At 39.8% G+C, this 25,773-nt stretch overlaps 1 protein-coding gene across 2 annotated transcripts in view; it reads right to left on the bottom strand.

Annotated features, from left to right (window-relative positions):
- cdc7 (cell division cycle 7 homolog (S. cerevisiae)) overlaps positions 1-25,773 on the bottom strand; it is a 76,238-nt gene that overhangs the window by 18,486 nt on the left and 31,979 nt on the right. For both annotated transcript variants that reach the window (XM_080195199.1, XM_080195200.1), the window contains exons 2-9: positions 21,265-21,382; positions 17,276-17,362; positions 14,354-14,489; positions 10,490-10,583; positions 10,241-10,383; positions 8,899-9,133; positions 6,344-6,430; positions 4,156-4,334 (exon numbers count right to left, since the gene is read on the bottom strand). In XM_080195199.1, the coding sequence (XP_080051325.1) occupies positions 4,156-4,334; positions 6,344-6,430; positions 8,899-9,133; positions 10,241-10,383; positions 10,490-10,583; positions 14,354-14,489; positions 17,276-17,362; positions 21,265-21,382 (1,079 nt within the window). The remainder of the gene's footprint in view (positions 1-4,155; positions 4,335-6,343; positions 6,431-8,898; positions 9,134-10,240; positions 10,384-10,489; positions 10,584-14,353; positions 14,490-17,275; positions 17,363-21,264; positions 21,383-25,773) is intronic.

Genomic DNA, 25,773 nt, shown 5'->3' with positions numbered 1-25,773 from the left:
TATATTAGATATAGCCAAACAAATAGTGTCAATCATTTCCATTCAAGATATAAAGCAAATTGGTGTTATAATTTCATTGTTTTGTTTAAATTTCTTGTCCTTTTTTAGTCAGGCTGCTTTGCCTGTACTCTCATTTTCTTTAATTGCACTAATTCCTAGTTTGGCAGATGTTCTTTTACTTTTTTTTAAGCATAAGGCATCCTGGACAACAGCCAGCAGCGTTTCACCTGGATTTCTTATATATAATAGTAAATACAAGAAGTACAATGTGACACTGCAAGACTTGCACAAAACTGGAAGCTTTGTTACAGATTGCCCGAGCACAGTACAAATGGGTGCAGAGATATAGAACAGAGACCATAGCTCATTGAATCCTATATTGCAGGAGGCCATTCAGCCCATCAAGTCTGCGCTGACCACAATCCCACACAGACCCTATCCCCATAACCCCATGCATTTATCCTAGATAGTCCCTTGAACACTAAGGGGCAATTTAGCATGGCCAATCCCCCTAACTCGCACATATTTGGACTGTGGGAAAAAAATCAGGAACACCAGAAGAAACCCATGCAGGCACAGGGAGAATGGGCAAACTCCGCACAGTGACCCAAGCCCCTGGTGCTATGAGGCAGCAGTACCAACAACTGTGCCCCCGCTGCTTCACTCAGAACCTTGCAGATGATGGACTGATGGACTACACAGTTGTTGGACAGTGCAATTTTCACTCAGTAAAGGAATAATGCAGGCAGGCAATAAAGAGAAAAATCTCCCTCTCACTCCTGGACTCAGTACAGTCCAAAAACTGGCAAATCATAGGAATTAAACTATTCAAGATAGACATTGCATGTAGAGAATAATCTGCAAGCATTTAAAGTGACAGCACAAATCAATTTCAATCCAATCAGAAAATATTGAAAATGAGAGATCATGGTGACAGAAATATTCATTTACTAGGGCTTCAATGAATCCTGAGGATTGGCATTAGGAATATTCCGCCACTCATCCCTCAATCTAAGTAAGCACAGGCATATTGTTTTCCTTGTCAGTAGGTCTGAAAAACTTCAGAAGCCAGGGAAAATCTTTGGAGAGCAGGAGCACCTATCCTACTGGGGCTACATTTTCTTTTATCTTTTGAAAGTAATGGTGAACTTCCTTGCATCTGATCTTGGTTTAGATGATTCAGTTGTTAAAATTTAATGAAATATTTGGAATCTGACTTTGAATTTCAGACAATTTTTCAGGTAAATAGTGCGTTCATCCATGGCATGTGCATTTAACTCCAGGACTGATCTGTGTCATAGCATAATTGAAACTACTCTGTAAAAATGTTCCTGCACAAAGTCGTTGGGAATTTACATGTGCATCACAGGGCATCCTTTTGCTCTATTAAGAATGAAACAGATGATGAAAACATGCAAAGCTGCATTACTTTGCCCATCTTGCATCAACAAACATCTTATACAACAGCATAGCATGATAAAACACACCAAACCACATAAGGAGATGCAGGGCAGAAGACCACAAGCTTGGTCAGAGTTGGGATTCATCAAGCATCTTTTAGAAAGTGGAAAGAGAATTCCAGAACTTGCCTTGGCAGCTGAAAGCACAGCCACCAACCAAGAAACTGGAATTAAAGAAATGTAGATATTGGAGGATCGAAGCTAAAGATTACAGAGATGGGAGGGGGGGCAAGGTCATGAAGGGATCTGAAAACAAGGATGAGAATTTTAAAAATCAAGACGTTGCTTAACCAGTGGTACAGCAAAAACGGAGCCATGAAAGAACAGGACTTCTTATGAATTAGGACTTGGGCAGAGTTTTGGATGACCTCAAGTTTACGAACATGGGAGACCAGCTGCAGTGTGCTGGAATAGTCAAGTCAAGAAGGAAAAAAAAGCACAGAGGAGGGTTTCAGCAGCAGATGAATGGTTGTAGGGATGGAGTCAGGCAATGTTAGAGGTGGAAATAGATAATCTTAGTGATGGCGTGGCTATCTGTTTGAGAGGTAATTGTGGGGTCAAACACCAGACCAAAATTGTGAACATTCAGCCTTGGACAGTTACCAGGGAGAGATGGAGTCAGAAGCTGGAAAGTGGAGTTTACAGCAGGGCCAGAAAACAATGTCTTCCGCCTTCACAATATTTAATTGCAGGAAATTTAGGACTTATTTACTTCTGGATATCAGACAAGCAGTCTGATAATCTAGAGACAGTGAAGGAGCTGAGAGAGATGGTGGTATGGTAGAGCTTGGTTTTGTCAGAATACATGTGAAAACTAACACAGGCTTTTCCACAAAGGGGCACCAGAGATTAGTGTGGGAAAACGAAGATAAGCCATTATGTAGGTGATTCTCTGGCTATGATTACACGGGTAAGAGTGGAAGCAAGTGAACACAGTCCGGCACAGCTGGACAACAGTGGATAGGGATAGAAGAGGATGGTGTGTAAAAACGTTGTTGAAAGTTACAGGCAAGGTGAGAAGGGATCATTTCCTTTTGTCACAACGACACAGGAAGTCATTTGTGACTTTGATAAGAGGAAACTTGACTGCAGGGTTCAAATCAAGAGCTCTAGGGAAGATGGGCATGGATTTGGAAGGCGGCAACACATTCAAGGACTTTGGAGATGAGGGTATTATTTTCCTAAGCTGGGTCAAGGGACGACAATGGCAGATCTGCAGGCAAGGAACAGTATCGGAAGAGAATGAACAAAATCAGGTAACATGAGGAAACTGGGTAGTCAGCAGTTTAGTGGGAGTAAGGTTGAGGGAATAGGAATGGACCTCAGAGGCAACTGAGTTTGGAGAGAGTATGGAGTGAGGGGAGAGTGGGTGGTCAGGAGAGAAACTAGAGAACATTACAAGTTCAAGGTTAGGGCAAAGGGATGGCTGAATGAATATCTGAAGGGATAGAAGCTTAGTGACAAATAAATCATAGCCCTGCCCCCTTTGGGCTTACAGCATCAACTTCCAATAACACGCTGTTTGTATTAATTCAAATGCAGTTTCATTCACACTTTTATTCAAACTTTTGGCAAAGTTTGTATTGGAGAAGAGAATTCTCCCCTACTTCAGGCAGGCACACTTAACATAAAACAACCCAAAGCCAGGGACAGACTGGATAAATGCAAACTGTGCCTCAGAATATCAACTGCACCAATGGCATTATCCAATTCCCAAATCAATCTGTGGCCTGAATGACGTTGGTAATTTAGTGCTGATTAGGTGCAGTTTGGGAAGCAGCTTTTGCCCTATAGGCTCTGGGTTGATTTAACTCAGCTTGTTTCATGCAAGAATCTTACATCTCACAAAACTAGTGTCTTTCTCCCATCGGTCTGATTGGCTTTAGTCACAACTCAATGTTTGTACAGTGGCTTAGTACAGAAATATAGCTCAACTGCTTCACAGGCACAATCAAATAAAAATGGGTGTCCAAAGCAGATGTTAGGAGAGATGACCACAAGCAGAAGGGACCAGACGGAAAGCAAACATGGGTTTGGGCAGAAACAGAGATTAAATGGGAGACACAAAGATTTTTATATGGAGTGAATTCCAAAGTCTGAGGTCTAGATACAACCATCATTGGGGAGCAATTAAACTTGTGGATGCGAAAAAGACTAGATTTGGAGGAGTGCAGAGATCTTAAGAGGATTGCAGATCTGAAGAATGCTAGAGATAGAGGGGGTGAAGACGTGGAACTATTTGTGAACAAGCACAAGAGTTTTAAAACTGAGATACTGCAAGCAGTGTCCACCCAGTTCATGTTTGGTTGAGTATTCAACACAAAACTGCCCAGGATCAGTACCAAGCTGCCAGAGAGAGAGAAAGAGAGAGATCATAAAGCAGTGAAAACAACCCACTGGTGTGCCAGGGGCATCAAAGGCTTACATGAAATCACACTGATAAAAAGTACAGGAAAGCTTAATCTGAATTTAGCCTCAACTTTACCAGAGCTGAAAATATTTGGTTCAAGTACTTGGCAGAAGCTTTAACTATCATGCAAAGCTTCCAAATCATGTAAATCTTACTGCATAATTGTACAATTAAAGTACTTTGATTTTTAAATTGTAATGCAAATGAACAGAAGAATTTTAATAAAATAATTTAGTAATCTTACATTTCTTCACAAAGTTTCGTTTCTTAAATTGTTCACTGTACCTTGAGAGGCAAACACTGCAGATCCGATCTGTCGTGTAGCAATTGCAAGTCAGGTCTGATGGACAAATGGCAGACCTCCGGCCTAAACCACTCGTCGTACCCTTGGATGATGTTATCTTATGCTTTGCCACTATTATTTTTCTGGACGTTAAATCTGCATTCTTTGCAGGTTTCGCCAGCTGCAAGACAAAAAAACTAACCTGAGAAAAAAATGGGACCCATTTGTAGCTGCAACAAACATCTAAATCAACACATCAGACACAGAAGGCAAATCAATCCGCACGCTACAGTCTGCAATGATTTTACCTCAATGTTTGATTAGGTCCTCTATCCCATGGCAGTTTACATCACCAGTAATAATGTTTTAGGTAGAGATACCAAGGACCTCTTCACAGGTACTTGTTATGGTGGACTTTAGGGTGAACCAAGCACCATGGGTACCCTATAGCTCCTAGTGGCCAGAGATTGAGAGGTTGGTTGTGAGGTGCTGATTGAGAAGGGAACTTTTAGGGATGTCCTCAAAATATGTCTTCCACCGACTCATGGGAGTCCCTGGCTTGTGAATGACCAAAATGGAGACGGTTTATTTGGGAAGGTCCCAAGCACATTTAGAGACTTTGCTGCAAGCAAGCAGGGACAAAGCTGAGGCATTGGAGAAAACACACAAGCCTCCAAATGTCTCATCAGCCTGGCTCTTCAAACAGCATCTGCCCTGCCCTGCCCTGCATGTGACAGAGTTCACAGGTCAAGCACTCAACATATCAGCCAGCTCTGAACTCATGAACTGGAGTGGAAATAAATCATCCTTGAACCCAAAAACAGCTTAAAGTGCTGTGGTAAATCTGGTTTTAGTGGTTATTCTAACACTAGCACAAAAGTTGACACCTTATGGACATGCAATATTAAACATCCAGTAAGCTGCAACTGTTTGAAGATAGCTTTATTTCAAATTTCTAACACATTCCACTATTTTATGGTATCTTACAGTCATAAAAGTTTACAGCATAGAAACAGGATCTTTGGCCCAACTTATCCACGTTGTCCTTGTTTTTAAAGCCCCCAAGCCAATCCCAATTGTCCGCATTTGGCCCATATCCCTTTATACCATCTTATCCTCGTAATATTTTTTTAAAAGACAAAAATTGTATGAACCTCTACTACTACCTCTGGCAGCTTGTTCCAGACACTCAGCACCCTCTGAAAAAATTGCCTCTCTGGACACTTTTGTACATCTCCCCTCTCATCTTAAATCTATGCCCGCTAGTTTTAGATTCCCCTACCTTTGGGAAAAGATATTGACTATCTAGTTGATCTATGCATGGATCTGTGCACAATCTACATTACAAGCATGAAGATAAACCACAGACAGTCATTGTGGTGACTTAGTTCATTTGAATTTACAGAAGAATTTTCTGGCCATTCACGCCCCATTGCTGCTGCAAGCGAGGGGATAGAGAATTTGGCACTCTGCCAAATCTCCGTGCACTGTAGCGGGAACAGAGAATCCCACTGGTGTAAACGGCTGGAAAATTCAAGCCAACATGTACAAATATTATTGTCAAGTATGGGTCAGTGTCAGAAATATAAAAAGAGGGAAGAAAGCCAGTTATTACTGGCTCTTTGCTAGCCCTGCTTATCCTCAGGGGGAGAGAAAGGTAGTTACAAAAAAAAAATTCTGTCCTTAGCAATTAGCCTTTCTCTAACTCAAGCATGTGACTGTTTAGGCCACTCATCTAAAGGGAAAACTCCTGCAGCATTCTTAAAATGGATAAGCATAACTCTCACCTTAAACACTATGCACCAGACTTCAGACTACCCCTGTGCAGCGCCATGGAAGATGAAACCAGTAACAACTAAAAAGTTTCAAGTTATTGTAACAGCCACAGGCAACATTGCATTGTGACCAATTCCAGATGGATGAAGCCTTTTGTTGCTGTGTTGAATTTACAGGCTACAGTTGTAAAAAAAAGTATCAGATGAGATTTAAATACAAAAGTATTACGACTGGTCTAGTATCATTTTTGAGAGCAAGAAAGTCATGGGGTGGGGTGAAAAATCAGGTATAAAACTGCATAAAACATCCATATCTCTGAAATCACAAACAAGTGGCCTCAGTTAATGAAATTGCTACATGGTGTACAAGATGTGTACAACTGTAAATATCAACCCTTTGCTGTGGTCTTCTTACCTTACTACTTGTACCTTCAGAAACTTCAGTATTGCGAACATTCAAACTTCTTTCCCCAAATACAGAACGTGCAACTGATGAATCTTCCTACAATAAAAATTTAAAAGCTATTTGCATGCTCTGTCCAATATAACGTGTAAAAAGATATACACACACACACACAAACCAAATCATATCAAAATACTAACAGCACAAAGTAAAGTATTTTAGTATCAGTAAATTGCATAAAAGCAAAATACTGTGCCTGCTGGAAATCTGAAATAAAAACAGAAATTGCTGGAAAAACTTAGAGCTCTGAAGAGTCATTCAGATTTGGAACATTAACTTTGCTTTCTCTTGCCACCCATGCTGCCAGACCTGCTGAGATTTTCCAGCATTTCCTGCCATTAAATTGTTTGTTCTGTTAAGCAGCTCACAGTACCCTAATGTGGCTGAAATTATACAGCAAAGGCAGCTCACTGTATCCTTGCAGGCTCTGTAATGAACTGTCCAATTAGTCCTCTGATTATCAACTCTCCTCCCAGTAGAAGCAGTTTCTTCTCATTTACTTTAACAAAACCCCTTATAGTTCGGAACACTCTTCTTAGTGTTGCATACTTGTAACTTTTTTACTATAAACAAATCTATTTAAAATCTAGTCGTAAACTAATACTACATAATGGAATCATAAAGCGATCATGACATGATCAGAATCATTTGCAGGAGTGATAATTGTTAATAAAAGGTAGGGTGAGGAGGGACAGAACTAATCCTCATTGTAGCTCTTCACTCTCCCTGCTCTTGTAGCAATGATATTTATATGGCTAGTCCAGTTCAGTTTCTGGTCAATGTATGAGTTACAAGGAAAAACCTGAACTTCTGAATTCTAGTCTTCAAACAAGGTGACTGAAAGGAGATTGTGACAAAGTGGAGCTCTGTACCTCGCCAAATAGTATAGAAAGGATAAATACCGAACACTATGTCACATTATGTGATGGAAGTAGCCAATAGCTGTCACCTTCAAATTGTCTAATGTTGGTCCAACGTTAGGGACTTTTCCTTCATGCAAGCAATGATTCAAATTTGAAATTATGGTAGAAAAGTGAAGGCAGCATTTATAAATACTATCATAGCAGCTTTTTTGTAGACAGCCAAGCAACAAGGAGAGGCTGCAAAATCGTAAATGTTTACCCTGAAGAGAAGATTCAGGCATTCCAAGTATTCAAGATCCTAAAGGGTATGCATCAACAAGATAAGCCTCAATGTATTTAACGTTTACAGGTTCAAAACTCAAGGTTACATATCTTTGTGGACGAGGGTCATAACATAATAAGTAGATCATTCATCCTCCATTACATTTTGATAAGATCCTAGCTAATCAGACTGAAGTAGCCTTAACACCATTTTTCTTCTCGTCCCCATAACCCTCAACTTTGTCAAAAATTTAACTAAACCTTGAACACGTTCAAAGCTCCAGCCTCAACTGATCTCCGTGGAAGAGGATTCTAATGATCAATGACCCTGAGGAAAGAAATTCTTCCTCACTAATTTAGATGGGAGACCCCTTATTCTGAAGCTATGCCTCCTCATTCTAGATTTTCTCGAGAGAGAGGAAACACTCTTTCAGCATTTACCCTGTCAAGCCCCCACAGAATCTTATACATTTCAAATAAGATATTCTCTCATTCTTCAAAACTCCAATGAGTACAGGCCCAACCTGCTCAATCTTCCGTCATAAGATAATCTCTCCATTCCAGGAAGTAGTTGAGTGAACCTTCTCTTAATTGCTTCCAATACAAGCATATCCATCCTTAGATAAGGAGACCAAATTAATACCCAGTCCTCTAAGTGAAAAGATATTTTTAACACAACACTAAGAATGGTGAATGCAGGGAATGGAGCATCAGTGAAAGACCACAGAAGCTGATTAGTGAATTATACAGAGAGAAGTATGAGAAAAATTGTTATGCCCTAAGTATGGGACTGTTCAGATGGTCTTTCCCAGTTTTGCACATTACCAAGCTCCTGTGTTTTGGTCTCTCATGGAATCAAGGGATATGGAGAGCAGGCAGGAAAGTGGAGCTGAGATAAAACAGCAGCCTTGGTTGTAACAGAATCCCTCCAGTGTACGGGGCCATTCGGCTCACCCAGGCTCTATCCCTGTAACCCCAAGCATTTACTCTCCTAATCCCCCTGACACTTAGCAATGGCAAAACAGACTCGATGGGAGTACGGTTTGTCCCTGCTTCTATTTTCTATCTTCTATTACGATCTTATGTTCCTACATGGTGGTACTAAGCCAAATGGCCATCTCGTCTGCATGTATCTTGTGATTGCATAGTTATGATTGCAAGTTGAATTATCTTCAAGGCTGAAAGCAGTTGCACTTCTTAACAGCACTTAATGAGCTCTCTCCCACACTAGATTACCAACAGTGTTAAAAATAGCATGCCGGCAGTATCTTTTAAACAAACGATTGAAAAAATTTTTACGCAATAATTGAAACTGTTATTTTTGTTCAAATTTTTAATGCAACCTATTGCAAAGGTAAATGTGAAAGAAAGGCAAGACAGAACCTTTCCATGTTTAGCTTGAGAGGGGCACCAGGGCCTTTTAATGGGCTGTTTGCCAGTTGTGTGTTGAACCAGAGATTTGTTCATTGTTACGGTGTTAGGATGCTTATTTCCAGAACTGGTCATCAGTTTATTCTTTGAACAACTTCCCTGTTGGTCCTCGGTCTTTACAACTTTAAGGAGATCTATTTTAGTATCAGGTGTACCCTGGGCTAAGCCAAAGTCCACCAATGCATACCTGTAATATAATGAAAATAACTGAGATTAGGCAATAGATCATAAAATAATGTAAAGCGCTCCTCTTGTCCAAAGTGATGGCATGCCAAACTTGCTAAGGAAGCTAGAATTTTATTCATAAGCGTTCATTCTTTCAAACAAAATAGGAATGTAAAAGGTTGCCAACATGACATGCTACCATACCATGACAGGGGCAGCACAAAGGTTAGCACTGCTGCTTCACAGCTCCAGGGACCTGGGTTCGATTCCCAGCTTGGGTCACTGTCTGTGTGGAGTTTGCACATTCTCTTCGTGTCTGCATGGGTTTCCTCCGGCTGCTCCAGTTTCCTCCCACGGTCTAAAGATGTGCTGGTTAGGTTGATTGGCCATGCTAAATTGCCCCTTAGAGTCCTAAGACGCATAGGTTAGAGGGGTTAGCAGGTAAGTACGTAGGATATGGGGGTAGGGCCAGGGTGGGATTGTGGTCGGTGCAGACTCGATGGGCCAAATGGCCTCTTTCTGCACTGTAGAGTTTATGATTCTATGACATTATGTAAAACTGCAATAAGTTTAATAATTTCATTAATCATTAAGATACAAACATTTTAATTTAAAATAAGAACACAAGCAGCACGACATCTTATAAAAAAGATTTTATAAAAACAAATTACTGCGGATACTGGAGTCTGAAATAAAAACAGAAAATGCTGTAAAACCTCAGCAGGTCTGGCAGCATCTGTAAGGAGACAAATGAGCTGTGCTGAGTCCAGATGACCCTTTGTCAAAGCTTTGACAAAGGGTCACCTGGACTCGAAATGTCAGCTCTTTTCTCTCTCCTTACAGATGCTGCCAGACCTGTTGAGATTTTCCAGGATTTTCTGTTTTGGGTTCTTGTCTTTATAATACTTATTTGGCAGCAGTGGCTTGTAACATGAAACAATATTCACTTGCTTTTCAGGGTTGCTCCTGGTTCAAAACAAACAAAAACGTACTTCTAGTGAAGCATGGCTTGGACAAACTGCCTTACAGATACAACTGGCATGAAATTAAACCACGTGGATCTTCTCTTTAGCCAGACTATATACTTCAATTACATCAGAATATAGGCATTATATGTAGAAATTCATACTTTTTGAGACGCCCATTGTACAGGAAGTTGCTTGGCTTGATGTCACGATGAATGATGCCAAACTGATGAATCCGTCTCAAGGCTTTTAGCAAGTTATACATATACTCCCGTACATCTTCCAACTTCATAGAACTCAGAAGATCCTGAAAAAGAGCTGACTAAAATAAAATCATCTCCAGAACGTTTTTCCATTTTTAGTTAATTCTGGGCATTATGGTATCAAATGTAATTGAATTAAAACAAACTCACCAGAAAGGACTCATGTTCAAGATATGGCATGACAATAACCACATGATCATCCTTCCTTAAGCAGTACTTTACTCCCATTACATTGTCTTGACCTCTGGAATAAATATAAAGGGAAGTCTATTTTATTCATAAACTGAAAGTATATTCTGCAACCTTATTTATTGCATTGGTTTATTTTTTAGCAGTGGGATATCAAAATTTGGCAATATACAATAATTCACAATTGTATTTTGAGGGTAAAGAAAGATCCACTAATACTTTGATTTTAAAAGACCAATATCGCTCAATTCTTATGATTCAACAGCAATGCGGTGATCAATATAAATTAACCATGTAAAAAAATTGTTTTAACACTGTCAAGAACACACAAGCACTAACTGTTCATTGCATTTACAAAACATTTCATGCCAGATATCACCAGTTAAAGACTTCAAAATGATAGAATGTCTCACAAGCTACACAGTAACAAGGATACTAAGCTACGACAAAAGATTTAGAATACTTGGAGTAAACATGCGTTGATTTAGAGAGGCAGATAAGTATGAATGGATCAAATCAAAACACTAATTCTGAACAAGTCGGCTTCACAATGAATTACAACAGAGCTAAAAAAAAGTCGTTATGGTTAAGGTTCAAAGTGTGTTAAATATTGAAAAATATTTCTGTGGGAACACAATATAAAATTACTTGCACTTGTTCTATTATAATACTAAGAACTAAACAGTCATTTGTCATAATACCATATTCATAGAAAAGTACTTAATGTGGTAGAAAATAGTCATGTAATCTAAATAGAAAAGCAGCCCTCCTCCCTTCAAATAGGTTACCTCAGTACATCAAGGCAACCTCAGCAGCACATCTGCTCTAACTCACTTCAAGGTTTCTCATTAAGAACGACAACTTTGTTCCAGACACTAGATAAATTCTTATCAACAGAACCCGTATGTTCTGTCTAAATGAGCCACTGATTACAAATTTGAATCAGCAACGTTCGCATGAAAGCCTGGTAGATTTTCTTTAAATGGAGGGCAGGCAGTTTAAGTGAAGTTCGACAAGTCACATCTTTCAATCACGCTTGCCTTCAACACATGTTTCGACAGCAACAGAGTTGATTAAATAACACTCCAACAAAAAAGAAGCATTCTTTGATATCACTGGGCTCTGCAGCAGCATTTCCGAATGACAAAGGGAAGCTATAGGGTTATATTAAACCAGATTAACAGTACATCCTCTTAATATTAATAATCTCAACATTGTAGACTACTGCACGGCAACACTACTGAGGTACTCAACACTACAGGGCTTCCCAAATATTAAAAAGTGACCAATAAACAGACAAAAATATTTTTAAACAGAAACAAATTTGTTGTGCCACCACTGGTTCAGACTATTATATCCCACATGGTGCACTAAGTGGGAACCATTTTTTCCACATGTTTATATTTCCAAGTCAAATTGGTCAGTGGCTTGGAGGGGAGCTTCTCGGTGCTAGAGCTCCGATGTATCTGCTGCCCTTGTCCATCTAGAAGTGGTTTTGGGTTTGGAAGGTGCTGCTTAAAAAGTCTTGACAAGTGCCTGCAGTACATCTTGTAGATGGTATACATTGCTGCTGGAGTTCATGGTGGAGGAAGTGAATATTTATGAATGGTATGTCAATCAAGTTGCTGCTTTCCTCCAAATAGTGTTGAGCTTGAGTGTTGTTGGAACTGCAGTCATGCAGGCAAGGAGAAAGTATTCCATCACACTCCTGGCTTGTGCCTTGTAAAAATGGGCAGACTTTGGGGAGTCAGGTGGTGAGGTTCCTAGCCTCCAACTTGCTCTTGTAGCCACAGTAGATATATGGAGCCCAGTTGAGTTCTGCCAATGGTAACTCACAGGATGTTGCTAATGAGAGATTCAATTATGGTAGTGCCATTAAATGTCATGGGAAAAGGGTTAGATTGCCTCTTGTTAGACAGGGAGATGGTCACAGTGTGTGTGATTGTTTCTTGCCACTTTTCAGCCCAAGCCTGGAATTGATATTGTCCAGGTTTTGTTGCATTTGGAAATGGATGGCTTCAGCATCTTTAGTTGTCGTGAATGATGCTGATCATTGTTTGCTGACGAAACATTACCACTTCTGACCTTATGATGGAAGGGAGATTTATCCATTTCCCCCCACCAAGTGGGTCTGGTCAAACACAGACTGAGTGTCGGTGAGTGGGTTATTGCTGAGTAAATGCTGCTTAATAGCACTGCTAGTGACCTTTGCATTGCAGAATCACAAAGATCAGACTGCACCAAGCTAGGACCTTGCCCGAATCTTCAAAGTGATCTGGATTAATCGCCCCCAGATTAACAACTGCCCCACTTTATCTTAGAGAATCGAGCGCACAGACTGCCGTCTCCCGGCATGAAACTTAAATCAAAACTCAAAGATTAATTCAAAACATTGTGGTTGCTAGAAATCTGAAATAGAAACAAAATGAAGGAAATACTCAGCAGACCTTATAACGGAAGTGTAGAGAAACAGATATAATTTCTGGCTGTAACCTATATTCATGTAAATCGTAAAATCTTCTAAAGATTATTGGCCGACACCATGATTCCTTATAAAATGAAAAATTGAAGACTTTCAACAGCATTTCAAATGAATAGTTCTATTTGAAGGCCACTCTCCAAAATTTTCTCTTCACTCTCCCTCTTTTCACCTATAAGATATACAATTACCAAGTTGGCATGCCTTTGTCAGTATCACTTAGTGGTTAGACCACATTAAAGTATCCACTGAGAAGAAATTAAATGCTCTCGAAAGTCAAGGGACCATAGCTGTCAATATTCACCTTGCTACATTACTGAGTAATACAATGGAGGTCCAATATATCTTGTGGTGTCCAAAACCACAATTTACCTTGAGTTTAAAAAGAGAAATTCCGTTCACGTGGTTGCTGAGTAAATGCACATTATGCAGCACTCAACAACAGACCAAAGGTGGCATCAGGATTAATCCCTTGGCCAGTACAACTAATTTCATCATCCCATGGACACGGAGTGGACGAGGCAACAACCATGAGCCTGTAAGTCTTAATTACTATTCAATCACTCTTACTAAAAGACACTACAGAAAATACATTATCCAAATACTGAAATTGGCTTCAATTGTCAAATTCCCTCACAGAATACACCATCCAAGGCTACGCATCAAGAATGGCCAATCAGACAAGAATAGTATTATTCCAATTGTACTCAAGAACAAATCATCTCTTTCAAGAGAAAGTGCGGAAAATGAGGAGAAAAAGAAAAATCTGGTCTCATTTCTAATGTGATAATTTTTCAGTCTTATTTCTAGTCTCGGACTCAATTTCTTCTAACACATGGCATGATAGCATATTTATGAAGAGGAAAATTTGGATTCAGGCATAGTAAATGTACAATAGATATTTGAAAATTCAGACCAAATCAGGTTTGCTTGTTTATAGCGGATGTAAATCAGGTTGTAATATACTCCATTGCATTTTAATTATTTTTTAACCAACACAGCAATTGAGCCACACGCATGGAGTTTCAACAATAATTAGGTCAAATCTGTAGTTAAAATACTGTTTCCACAATTGAGAAGCAGAGAAAGGAGTTTCTCAAAGGCAATCAAAAGCAACTTTAAATATCTTTGTTTAACTGAGGTTTTGCATTTTTCACCTTAGTGTTTTGTTTACATTCTTGTAAAAGCATATTATTGCTAATTGGATGCAAAGAATTAGGCACTCAGAACTTGTTAAGTAGCTATTCAAAGAACAGACAGTCAAATGAAATCTTGTCACTAGCTTCTACACATCACATAACAGCTGGCAGATAAAGTAACAGTAAAATATTGGTGTTGATACTGACCCAGCGACTGTCAGACATTGAAGTTCAGCAGCAATTCGCACTGGATGGCTTGTGGGAATTAGATGTTTAAGTGCAAACTTCTCCACTATTCCGGACTTCAGCTGAGCAGTAGCCAAATAAACAGAACTGAACGTACCTGAGAAAAGGACAGAAATAATAAATCTCAACAACAAAAAAAAACCCAAAATACCTTTTCTGAAATAACTGCACCTTGCTGAATTACCCTGGCACCATTTCTGCAAGTGCATAACCGGATGTCTATAGAAGAAACATTGCAAATTAAATATAAAAAAGTATTCAGAATTATATATAGAAGTAACGTCATATATTCGGCATGCTGTAAAAACAGAAGAGATCTTAAAACAGTGATTGGAGCTAAATGAACAGGTCGTGTTTCAGCTTCCAGAATAGCAAAAGCAGGTGGATTTTGATAAAAGCAATCAATGTGTATTAGTTCAAATCAGATCAGGGAGCTTACATTAAAAACTGGAACACTCCTGCAATACCAAAAATCAAATATCTAGTAGTAGGGCAAGATTATTCTATTTTTCTTTATGTAAGATTTCAGTTGTTAACTGATACTTATCAGAATCCCTATTCTGGCTCATAAGCAAGCTTAAAGAAAACAACACAAATTAATAAACTCCTTTCAGCATATAATAGCTGACCTCAAAAGCAAAGCTCAGCAGCTGCTGAGAAACAACAAGAAAAAAGGTCGGCACAGTGGTTAGCACTCCTGCCTCACAGTATCAGGGACCAGTGTTCGATTCCCAGCTTGGATCACTGTCTGTGCGGAGTCTGCACCTTCTCCCCATGGGTTTTCTTTGGGTGCTCTGGCTTCCTCCCACAGTCCAGAAGACGTGCCAGTTAGGTGCATTGGCCATGCTAAATTCTCCTTCATTGTACCCAAACAGCCACCTGATTATGGTGACTAGAGATTTTCACAGTAACTTCACTGCAGTATTAATGTAAGCCTACTTGTGACACTAATAAACAAACTTTTAAAAAACTTTAAAGCCTACTTGTGGCAGTAATAAATTAACTTAAACAATTTACAGTGGTGACTGACAACATGGATCCCATTGGTCAAAGAAAGAAATTTATATAGCATTTTTTAAAAACCTCAGGAACCGTAAAACATTTTATGCACAAGAAGTATTTCTGAAATATAGTGTCTATAATGCATAAAACCTGACAGCCAATTCTGGAGATAGCAAGGTCCTAAAATGAGCATGCAATAAAAGGACAGGAATTTTTTTTTTAAAAAACATAACATCTTGGTTGAGGCAGCAAATTGGCCTGGGTACCAAGGAAAACTCCCCCCTCACCCCACCCCAAAGAAAACATGAAACCATAATAAACAGATAAACTGTGATTCTATAAAGAAAAGGAAAAATATTAAGAAAGGAAGCAACTTGGATTTCTACCATGACTCAGAATGTCCCAAGGCACTTTTGAATCCAACAAATTATTTTATGAAGGACATTTAAGATGGTTACACATTCTTGGATCTGTGGGGTTTATTAATCCTCCAGCTCCATCCACATGAATTCAGGTAGTCTACACTACGATGCACTCACAAAATGGAACAAAAACAGCTTTGTACTTTTATTACTGAATAGTCCGAGAATTTCAGAAATTAAGACAGCTCAAGAGACCACAAACATTTCCACAGTTTTATTCCAATGTGACATCAGTAAAAGTTTAAATTACTTCTGTTTTATTATTTTTCTAAAGAGACAAAATGCAATTAAAAATACATTCTGGCATTCTTCCACAACAAACTTCTAACTGAATTTTAGATGCAAGAAAATCTCTGAATCCACAATGATCATCAATCCATGTGTTGTAAGAGGAAGAGGAACAAGAAGTGAAGGAACTCCTTTTGTGAAGGGTGCGAAAAAGGCTTTGAAAATAAGAACAGACGATAACAAGCTCAGCAGTTAAGGAAGAGATAGTGGGCCTCCCAGAGTTGAACAAAGGAAGTGGAAAGCAAGCAGCAATCTGTACTGAGGTGGCAGGATGTGGGCCTGAAGATGAGCTACCAGATAAGGAGGAATAAGGTTACCCAGACAGTTGACAGCCAGGATAAGAATCTTGAAATTGCAGGGACACATGGAGCCACTGGAGTTGTTGATAACGAAACAGATCATGTACACAATATTTCAGTGCGAAAGCACTAGAACCGCAGAGTTCTGGACTAGCTATATTTTATAAAGAATGGTAGAAGAAGTCAAAGGCAGTGTTAAGTATTTCAAAAGTGGTAGGAACAAGGCCACCAGTTTAACTGAGCAATGTCTGGGGTAGAAGTCTGCAGTTTGGGTGACCTACTGTAAAACTGTTTACAACACAAGTTTAAAAGAAAATATTAGTCCGGACACGATACACCCGCACTGCACAACAGCAGCAGTGCAACAGAAGGCTGTTGCCTGACTGCTATACTCTTTACTGGGACAATTATCGAGGTGAGGAAAAGAAAGCACTGGTATATTTAGATGTTGATTCCAAGTTTTTTTTTTAAATTGCTGATTTATTGCCTAAAAAAAATCTTATTAGCTATGAATGCATCTGCTCTGCTTACAATAAACTGCCAAAATTGCATGTTGAAATTCTATTAAATTATCTATTCTAAAGTATGACATGATATATTAAAGAATCATACGACGCAGGTCTGTTTTTCGATATGCCTGCCAGAGTCTAATAAATCAGCTCATGCTGCTTCAACTAAACTCCTGATGTAGACTTGCATCACAAGTGATCTCTGAAACAGTACCCATAAAAGGCTTGGTTAGGAGCTAAACAGGCAAAGAGTATTTTCATTGTGGCATGCCAAAGAGCAATATCAAAAGACATAATGATCAAGATCAAAAAAAAGGGGAATTTATAAATTATAAGTATTTGCAATTAAAATGTCTAACTTACCTTCACCAATTTTATCCTCAATGAAAAAAATTTTGGATAGCTGAGGTACCACTGCATAGAGTCTGTCAATATCCATTTTAATCTCCGCTACAAAGAAAACAATTAAACTGTCATTGCAATATTCTTTAATAAACCAGCCTATTTAAACATTACACAATTTTTCATTTAAATGTGTGTTAGTTTGAAACTTTTTCTTAAAGTTAAAAAGCCCATGTGCAGACTTAACAGAAAAGTATTATATGTACAGAGCAAGGGGGCAGCCAGTGAGAGAGTTGGCCCATTCAAGGACAAGGGAGGGAATCTATGCATGGAGCCAGAGGAAATGGGTGAGGTATTAAATGAATATTTTGCATCAGTATTCACCAAACAGAAGGACTTGGTGGCTAATGAGTCTGGGAAAGGATGTGTAGTTAGTTTGAATCATGTTGAGATCAAAAAGGTGGTTGGATTGGGGTTCTTGAGAAACATTATGGTAGATGAATTTCCAGGGTCTGATGGGATATACCCCCAAATACAGATAGGCAAGGGGGGAAATTGCTGGGGCCTTCAGGGAAATCTGGAGGACCAGAGGATTGGAGAATAGCCAATGTTGTTCCTTTGTTTAAGAAGGGTTGAAGAATAATCCAGGTAATTACAGGCTGGTGAGCCTTACATCAGTGGTAGAGAAATTATTGGAGAGGATTCTTCGAGACAGGATTTATTCCCATTTGGAAACAAGTGGACGTATTAGTGATAGGCAACATGATTTTGTGAAGGGGCGGTCGTGTCTCAAACTTGATCAAGCTTTAAGGAACTGACGAAGATGATTGATGAGGATAGGGCAGTGGATGTTGTCTACATGGACTTCAGTAAATCCTTTGACAAGGTCCATCATGGCAGACAGGTGCAGAAGGTGAAGTCACATAGGATTAGAGGTGAGCTGGCAAGGTGAGTACAAAACTGGCTTGATTAAAGAGAACAGAGGGTAGCAATGGAAGGGTGCATTTCTGAATGGTGGGTTGTGACAAGTGGTGTTCCTCAGGAATCAGTGCTGGGATCTATATATATATATATATATATATTTGGAGGAAAATGTAACTGCATTGATTAGTAAGTTTGCAGACAACACAAAGGTTGGTGAATTTGCAGATAGCGATGAGGACCATCAGAGGATACAGCAGGATATAGATCAGTTGGAGACTTGAGCAGAGAGACGGCAGATGGAGTTTAATCCGGACAAATGAGGAAATGCATTTTGGAAGGTCTAATACAGATAGGAAACACAGTAAATGGCAGAACCCTTCAGAGTATTGATAGGCAAAGAGATCTGGGTGTACAGGTACACAGGTCACTGAAAGTGGCAATGCAGGTGGAGAAGATAGTCAAGGAGGCTTACGGCATGCTTCCTTCATCAGCTGGGGCATTGAGTTTAAAATTGGTAAGTCATGTTGTAGCTTAATAGAACCTTAGTTAGGCCGCACTTGGAATACAGTGTTCAATTCTGGTTGCCACATTACCAGAAAGATGTGGAGGCTTTGGAAAGGGTAGAAAACAGGTTTACCAGGATGTTGTCTGGTTTCGATGGCATTAGCTATGAGGAAAGGTTGGAGAAACTTGATTTATTCTCACTGGAACGATGGAGGTTGAGGGGAAACCTGATAGGTCTACAAGGTTATGAGGGGCATGGACAGAGTGGATAGTTAGAAGCTTTTTCCCAGGGTGGAAGAGTCAATTACTAGGGGGCACAGGTTTAAGATGCGAGGAGCAAAGTTTCAAGGATACGTACGAGGCAGATTTTTTTTTGAGAGAGTAGTGGATGCTTGGAATTCACTGCCAGGGGAGGTAGTAGAAGCGGATACGGTACTGACTTTTAAAGGGCATCTTGACAAATACATGAATAGGATGGGAATACAGGGATATGGTCCCCGGAAGGATAGGGGGTTTTAGTTCAGTCGGGCAGCATGGTCGGTGCAAGCTTGGAGGGCCAAAGGGCCTGTCCCTGTGCTGTAATTTTCTTTGTTCTTTGTATTGTCTTCCAATTACATTACAGCGCAAGGCCAGCTGCCCTGAAGACAACTGTAAAAAGCCTAGGAAACAGTCGCAGAGGGAGGAATTGAGCCCTAGGCTCAAACGGAGTTTGGAGATGGGTTTTGTAGGAATAACGTTATATGCCATAGAAAAATAGTAAAACAGGTTCCTGGGCTAAATAGCTTACTGCTGTTTCTAAAATGGAGTAAGTTGGCAGACTTTTTTTTCAATCTCCAACTCTTTGGCAGTCCAACTGTACTGTGATCTGGCCTCGAATCATAGTCAGCACTGCTGCCAAAAACAGCTAAAAGTCTTCGTCAACACTGAAGTCAGGCCTTAAGCTGATTCTAAGATGTTAATTCCCTCTGTACCAATGGGCAGAGCATGCACAGCCAAATTGCAAAGGCATGGTGGCTTAAGCAACAATCCTTAGAGAGTCCCCAACCCTTTAGCTCTCCGGTAGGCCTATCACAAAATATGCTCAGGTCAATTCAAGCAAGCTGCCAGTTGTTGGCTAGCTTAACCTAGCTTACAGCCAAGGTGAATCACTGAACCAATAATTGGTCCCACTGAGTTCATTTCTTATCAATAAAAATTCTTCAAAACTTGAAAAAGTTATTTTTCAGCTCTAACTATTTATATAATTACGTAAACCAACCTGGTATGCTATTCGTCAGCTTGAAAGTGACTGTCACTGTGGCTAACTTGAGAATTAAAATGAGAATAATTTTCTCCAAAAAGTTTTTCAGTCCATCACGTCCACAAGGTTGAAGTGTGATTCTATTTTTAAATTCATTTTTAAGGTGCAAGTGTCTCTGGCAAGGACATTTACTGGCCATCGCTAATTGCTCTTGAGAACCTGGTGGTGAGCTTCTTGAACATCTGCATCCTTGCACATAGTCCATGTGTGTAGATGCACACAGTATTGTTGACAAGGGAATTTGAGGACTTTGGCCAAGTTTGACAGTGAAGGAATAATGGCAATATAATTCCAAGACAGGATGGCAAGTGACCTGCAGGTGAACTTGCAGGTGGTTGTTTTTCTATATGCTACCTGCTGTTATCCTTCTAGATATATCAGATAAATAACTCACTAGTGTGTAGTTACCCAAACATAAACTGACACTTACTGCCAAGGACAGTTCAGAGATTACATACTTGCAAATGATTCTCAGGTTTTTCTTTGCATAACCTGTCCAGTTTTCAGATAATTAGTTTAGCTTTTACCTTTATACTCATAAATTCACTGTCTATAGCAAGAACAATGTAAAAACATAAACACAACACAAATTCCAAGTGTACAAGTTTAGTATTTTTTATACTCTCTCTGTAGTTGTCTGTATACAAGTACCATGACCCTTGACAAAATATGAAGAAGCTTAAAAACTTCTGAAGTAATGAAACTGATGTAAAGCAAAAGTCTAGTGCAAGAAATAACATGTATATATTTTACCGGAGATGAAAAGCATATGTTTCGTCTCTGGCAGAATGTACTCCAATAATCCAAAATGTACTGTGGAGTGTTAGCTTTTTTTTGCCTTTTTTTGGCAGATTGCAGACTCCTAAAAGTGGTCAAAAACAGATTGTCACATATTTAAAGACATAATCCAGCCCAACGTTGTTTGTAAGGAACTTTTTACTATTTTCCAGATTGGCTACAAGATGGAATAATTCAATTGATGAAGGCTACTACGCTCAGTCGGAGAGTCCTGATATTTGACTCTGTAACAATTTAGCCATCACTGTCAAGAACCACTGATGACAGTCATCAGGCTGTCAGCATTCTTGTCTGTTTAGGTGTTCTGGTTGCAATCGGCACAAAGCTGAGCACATCCAACAGGAAATTACTGCAATCCTTTTAGCTTTAAATGTTGCTCCAGAGTTCTGCACAACCCTTATACTGGCATTTTGCTTTAGTGTAATTAATTGCATTTAAAAGCATCAGAAAATCTTGGAAGGAAAAATAAATATCTTGGACCTACTTGAAAGTTTGTAACCACCCTCATTTTCTTTACCAGAATCATTCTTCATTTGATTATTTTGATTCAAATTGAAAGCATCTTTTGACAAGTTTTCCAAAGCCATTGACATGGTATTTCCCTGAAAAAAAACACAGCATATGAACAACACAAACACAGGACAGCAGAAATGCTCTTCCAAAGCCCAGTAGAGTCTTACAAGTTTTCATCATTTAAGGAGGCTACTGGACCCTACACACATATCCTGGGTCTCTGAAAAAACAATTCAATTTATCCACTCCCCTCCCTGCCCTCCACCTCCAAATCTTTCCCTGGATAATTCTGATTTTCTCTGATGGTTTAGTTTGCCCCTGATGCACAATTTGCAGAGTCTGGCTGGAAGTCATTTATTCTGCAACATGATGTGGACACTTTACACAGTAAGAATTCTGTTACAGTGCACAAGAGGAAAGTTTCACAGGGCAGAGGAAGCTCAACATGGTATTAACTGCTACCCTTCCCCCTCACTAATTAAGTCTTTTTTGTAAAAAGAGTGAGACTGGAAACAACAGCAAGCCAAATTTAAACCAGTTAATAAAACTATGCTGATTTTACTGTAGTCATTCTGATTCTTTGTATAAGATCCTCAATCTTCCACAGGGAAGTTTTCCTTAATGAAAGGGGAATTATACAAGGTGCAAACATTACGCACTACTGAATGGCATTAGTACAAAGATCACCCAGCAGCTCAAGGCAGATACAGTGGAATATCTGCCTCCCTATCAGATCATTGCAACATCAACTCCCAAGATTGCTCATTACTTGTGTAACGTCTACCACATATGAATGTGAATTGCAATCAGTACTTGGCCATGAGTTTCTTCGGACTGTTAAGCACTCCAGCTGGGTAGCATGACTCTGCCTGCTGCAAGTATATATTCAAAAAAGCTCATGATTCCAATAATTCTGCAACTTCTTAGTGATGAAAACTGTGTGCCTCCCCATGGTGCGATGAAAGCGGTAATAAAACTAAAATCAGATCTAACCTGCACTGATGAAATGTAATTAGTTAATCTCAACTCACTAATTGGAAACCCAGAGTTGAAACCTTCTCCTAATTTGGCAATTTTACTCGAGAAGCTACAGGATAGCTGATGGCCGAAATGGAAAATGTCATTCTTTTTGTGTTCATGCCAAGACACACTTTTGCCCAAAGTAGAGGATTCTTTGCTTTCCATCTGCTATACCCAAACTGAGTGCTCAATGCTGACCAACACCACTTGCAAAAGTGGGGAAGGCTGGAAACACACAGGGAAGTTAATACTTGGAAGACAACGATCAGTTAACAGTCCAGGTGTAACCCAGTTCTGATGATGGTCTACAACACCCAGCCGTCTTCCTTTTTTCAGATGCGCACGTGTAGAATTTGCTGCTCTTATTACAGCATTCATGGTTTTCCTGATCATTCTCAGCTTAGTTTAGTACATCAACACAAATCTGTCCTGCTATCAGAATGCATCTTTCCCAAACTAAACTTGATAGGAGATTTCCAGGTAAAAGAAGAATGCTAATATTTCTTTAAAAATATTTAGCCCTACCAGAAAAGTAAGAGACTTTCACACATCTATATAACCCACTCAACTTTCTTTCTTTCTTGAGGGTTTGGGTAAATACATATCTCAATAGTATAACAGTGTCCATTTCTACAGCTATGCTAGTAAGGAATGCAAATAACAATGTGACTTGCCCAAAAATCATCCCAAAAATAAAATTCTACGCTCATTTGGTACCGGAAGATTGGAGGATAGCGAATGTTGTCCCATTGTTTAAGAAGGGGAACAGAGACTTCCCCGGGAATTATAGACCGGTGAGTCTTACTTCTGTTGTGGGCAAGGTTTTAGAAAAAATTATTAGGGATAGGATTTATAGTTATTTGGAGAGTAATGAATTGATTGGAGATAGTCAGCATGGTTTTGTAGCGGGTAGGTCGTGCCTTACTAACCTTATTGAGTTTTTTGAGAAAGTGACCAAAGAGGTGGATGGGGGAAAGGCAGTTGACGTGGTATATATGGATTTTAGTAAGGCGTTTGATAAGGTTCACCATGGTAGGCTTCTGCAGAAAATGCAGATGTATGGGATTGTGGGTAATCTAGGAAAGTGGATCAGGAATTGGCTAGCAGATAGGAGACAGAGGGTGGTGGTTGATGGTAAATATTCGTCATGGAGTTCAGTTACGAGTGGTGTGCCTCAGGGATCTGTTTTGGGGCCACTGCTGTTTGTAATTTTTATTAATGATCTGGATGAGGGTATAGTTGGGTGGATTAGTAAATTTGCTGATGACACCAAAGTCGGAGGTGTGGTAGATTGTGAGGAAGGGTGTCGTAGTTTGCAGGAAGACTTAGACAGGTTGCAGAGCTGGGCCAAGAGGTGGCGGATGGAGTTTAATGCGGAGAAGTGTGAGGTAATTCACTTTGGTAGGAATAACAGATGTGTCGAGTATAGGGCTAACGGGAGGACTCTGAATACTGTGGATGAACAGAGGGATCTAGGTGTATGTGTACATAGATCCCTGAAAGTAGGGAATCAAGCAGATAAGGTTAAGAAGGCATATGGTGTCTTGGCGTTTATTGGTAGGGGGATTGAATTTAGGAGTCGCAGCTTCACGTTGCAACTGTACACAACTCTGGTGCGGCCGCACTTGGAGTATTGTGTGCAGTTCTGGTCCCCACATTATAGGAAGGATGTGGAGGCTTTGGAGAGGGTGCAGAGGAGGTTTACCAGGATGTTGCCTGGTATGGAGGGGAGGTCCTATGAGGAGAGACTGAGGGATTTGGGGTTGTTTTCGCTAGAAAGAAGGCGGCTAAGAGGGGATCTTATTGAAACATATAAGATGATTAGAGGTTTAGATAGGGTGGATAGTGTTAGCCTTTTTCCTCGGATGGAGAAAGCTAGCACGAGGGGGCATGGCTTTAAATTAAGGGGGGGTAGTTATAGGACGGATGTCAGGGGTAAGTTCTTTACCCAGAGGGTGGTGAGGGATTGGAATGCCCTGCCTGCTGCAGTTGTAAATGCGCCTAGTTTGGGGGTGTTTAAGAGATCCGTGGATAGGTTTATGGATGAAAAGCGATTGGTTTAGGTTAGAGGGTCATTGTTTTTTTAACTGGTCGGCTCAACATAGTGGGCCGAAGGGCCTGTTCTGCGCTGTAATGTTCTATGTTCAACACATGGGATAGACTCATGGTACATACTCTAGTTGACTCCAGCAAAAGAACAAAGAAGAAAATTATAGCACAGGAACAGGCCCTTTGACCCTCCAAGTCTGCACCGACCATGCTGCCCAACTTAACTAAAACCCCCACCTTTCCAGAGACCATACCCCCCTATTCCCATCCTATTCATGTATTCGTCAAGCACCCCTTCAAAGCTACAACCATATCTGCACCCACTACCTTCCCCAGCAGCAAGTTCCAGGCACCCACCACCCTCTGTGTAAAAAATCTGCCTCGTACATCTCCTTTAAACTTTGCCCCTCACACCTTAAACCTATGCCCCTAGTAATTGACTCTTCCACCCTAGGAAAAGCTTCTGACTATCCTAAAGCTATTCAATACAGAAAATAATTCCTCCAAATGCAATTTCTCCCTCACCTGATAAAGGTGGCCAAACAGGCCCTCAAACACAGGTAGTATTCTGGAATAACCTAATTTAAATTCTAATATATGAGAGCCTATTAGTTACAGTTTCCAATAGAGTAGCTGGAAAATTTAAATTGTACAGCTGAAGTTCAGTCAATATGACATCAATAGAGCTCTCTAAAAGACACAGCAGATGCACTTAACCAGGAAGTGGGATAACAAAATAACAGGTTAATGCATCTAAGTGTTTGATGTGTTCTAATAATAGTGTATTCAACTGGAAAAATAATTGGCTGGCAAAGCCAATTTATCAGGCAATTTCAATCTCAGTTTATTCTAAGACCTCATTAGAGAGGCTGAAATTAATTGAAGCAGGAATGCCCCAAAGTGAAAGCTATAATGTGGTTAAATTGGAGCCTTTTACCATCAAGCATTAGTATCAAACACCAAAACAGGGAGATGAAGCGTATAAAAAAAATTGGAGTAAATCTCTTTCACTGCTGCCTCAATCTGTATCAATGCCATCTTCAAAAAAAAAGCACGTCCCCACTGAATGAATTTTTCTTTAAGCACCGGTAGCACTTTTGGATTGAAGTTGCCAATTAAAGACAACATTCTGACGAAGAAAATGAAGGCTTTAATGACACCCACCTCAGCTGCAGTCAAGCCCAGGCATAGATTTACCTACAGTCGCCTCATCATTAATATTTCAGACTGATATACTTTTTGTTTTGCATTATTTTCATCCATCCTCTCCATTGAAAGTATTGGTGCTCCATAAGGAAGAGGATGCTAACACAAGATCAGAGGAAGCAGAAATGGTGGAGGGAACAGATGGAGTTTTGAGTTTGATTGAGTTTTTTTGAGGGGTAACCAAGAAGGTAGATGAGGGCAATGC

Source organism: Carcharhinus amblyrhynchos, chromosome 9 (assembly GCF_965287045.1).
Source record: "Carcharhinus amblyrhynchos chromosome 9, sCarAmb.v2.hapA, whole genome shotgun sequence".
Lineage (NCBI taxonomy): Eukaryota > Metazoa > Chordata > Chondrichthyes > Carcharhiniformes > Carcharhinidae > Carcharhinus > Carcharhinus amblyrhynchos.
This window is presented reverse-complemented; position numbering and strand designations above follow the sequence as displayed.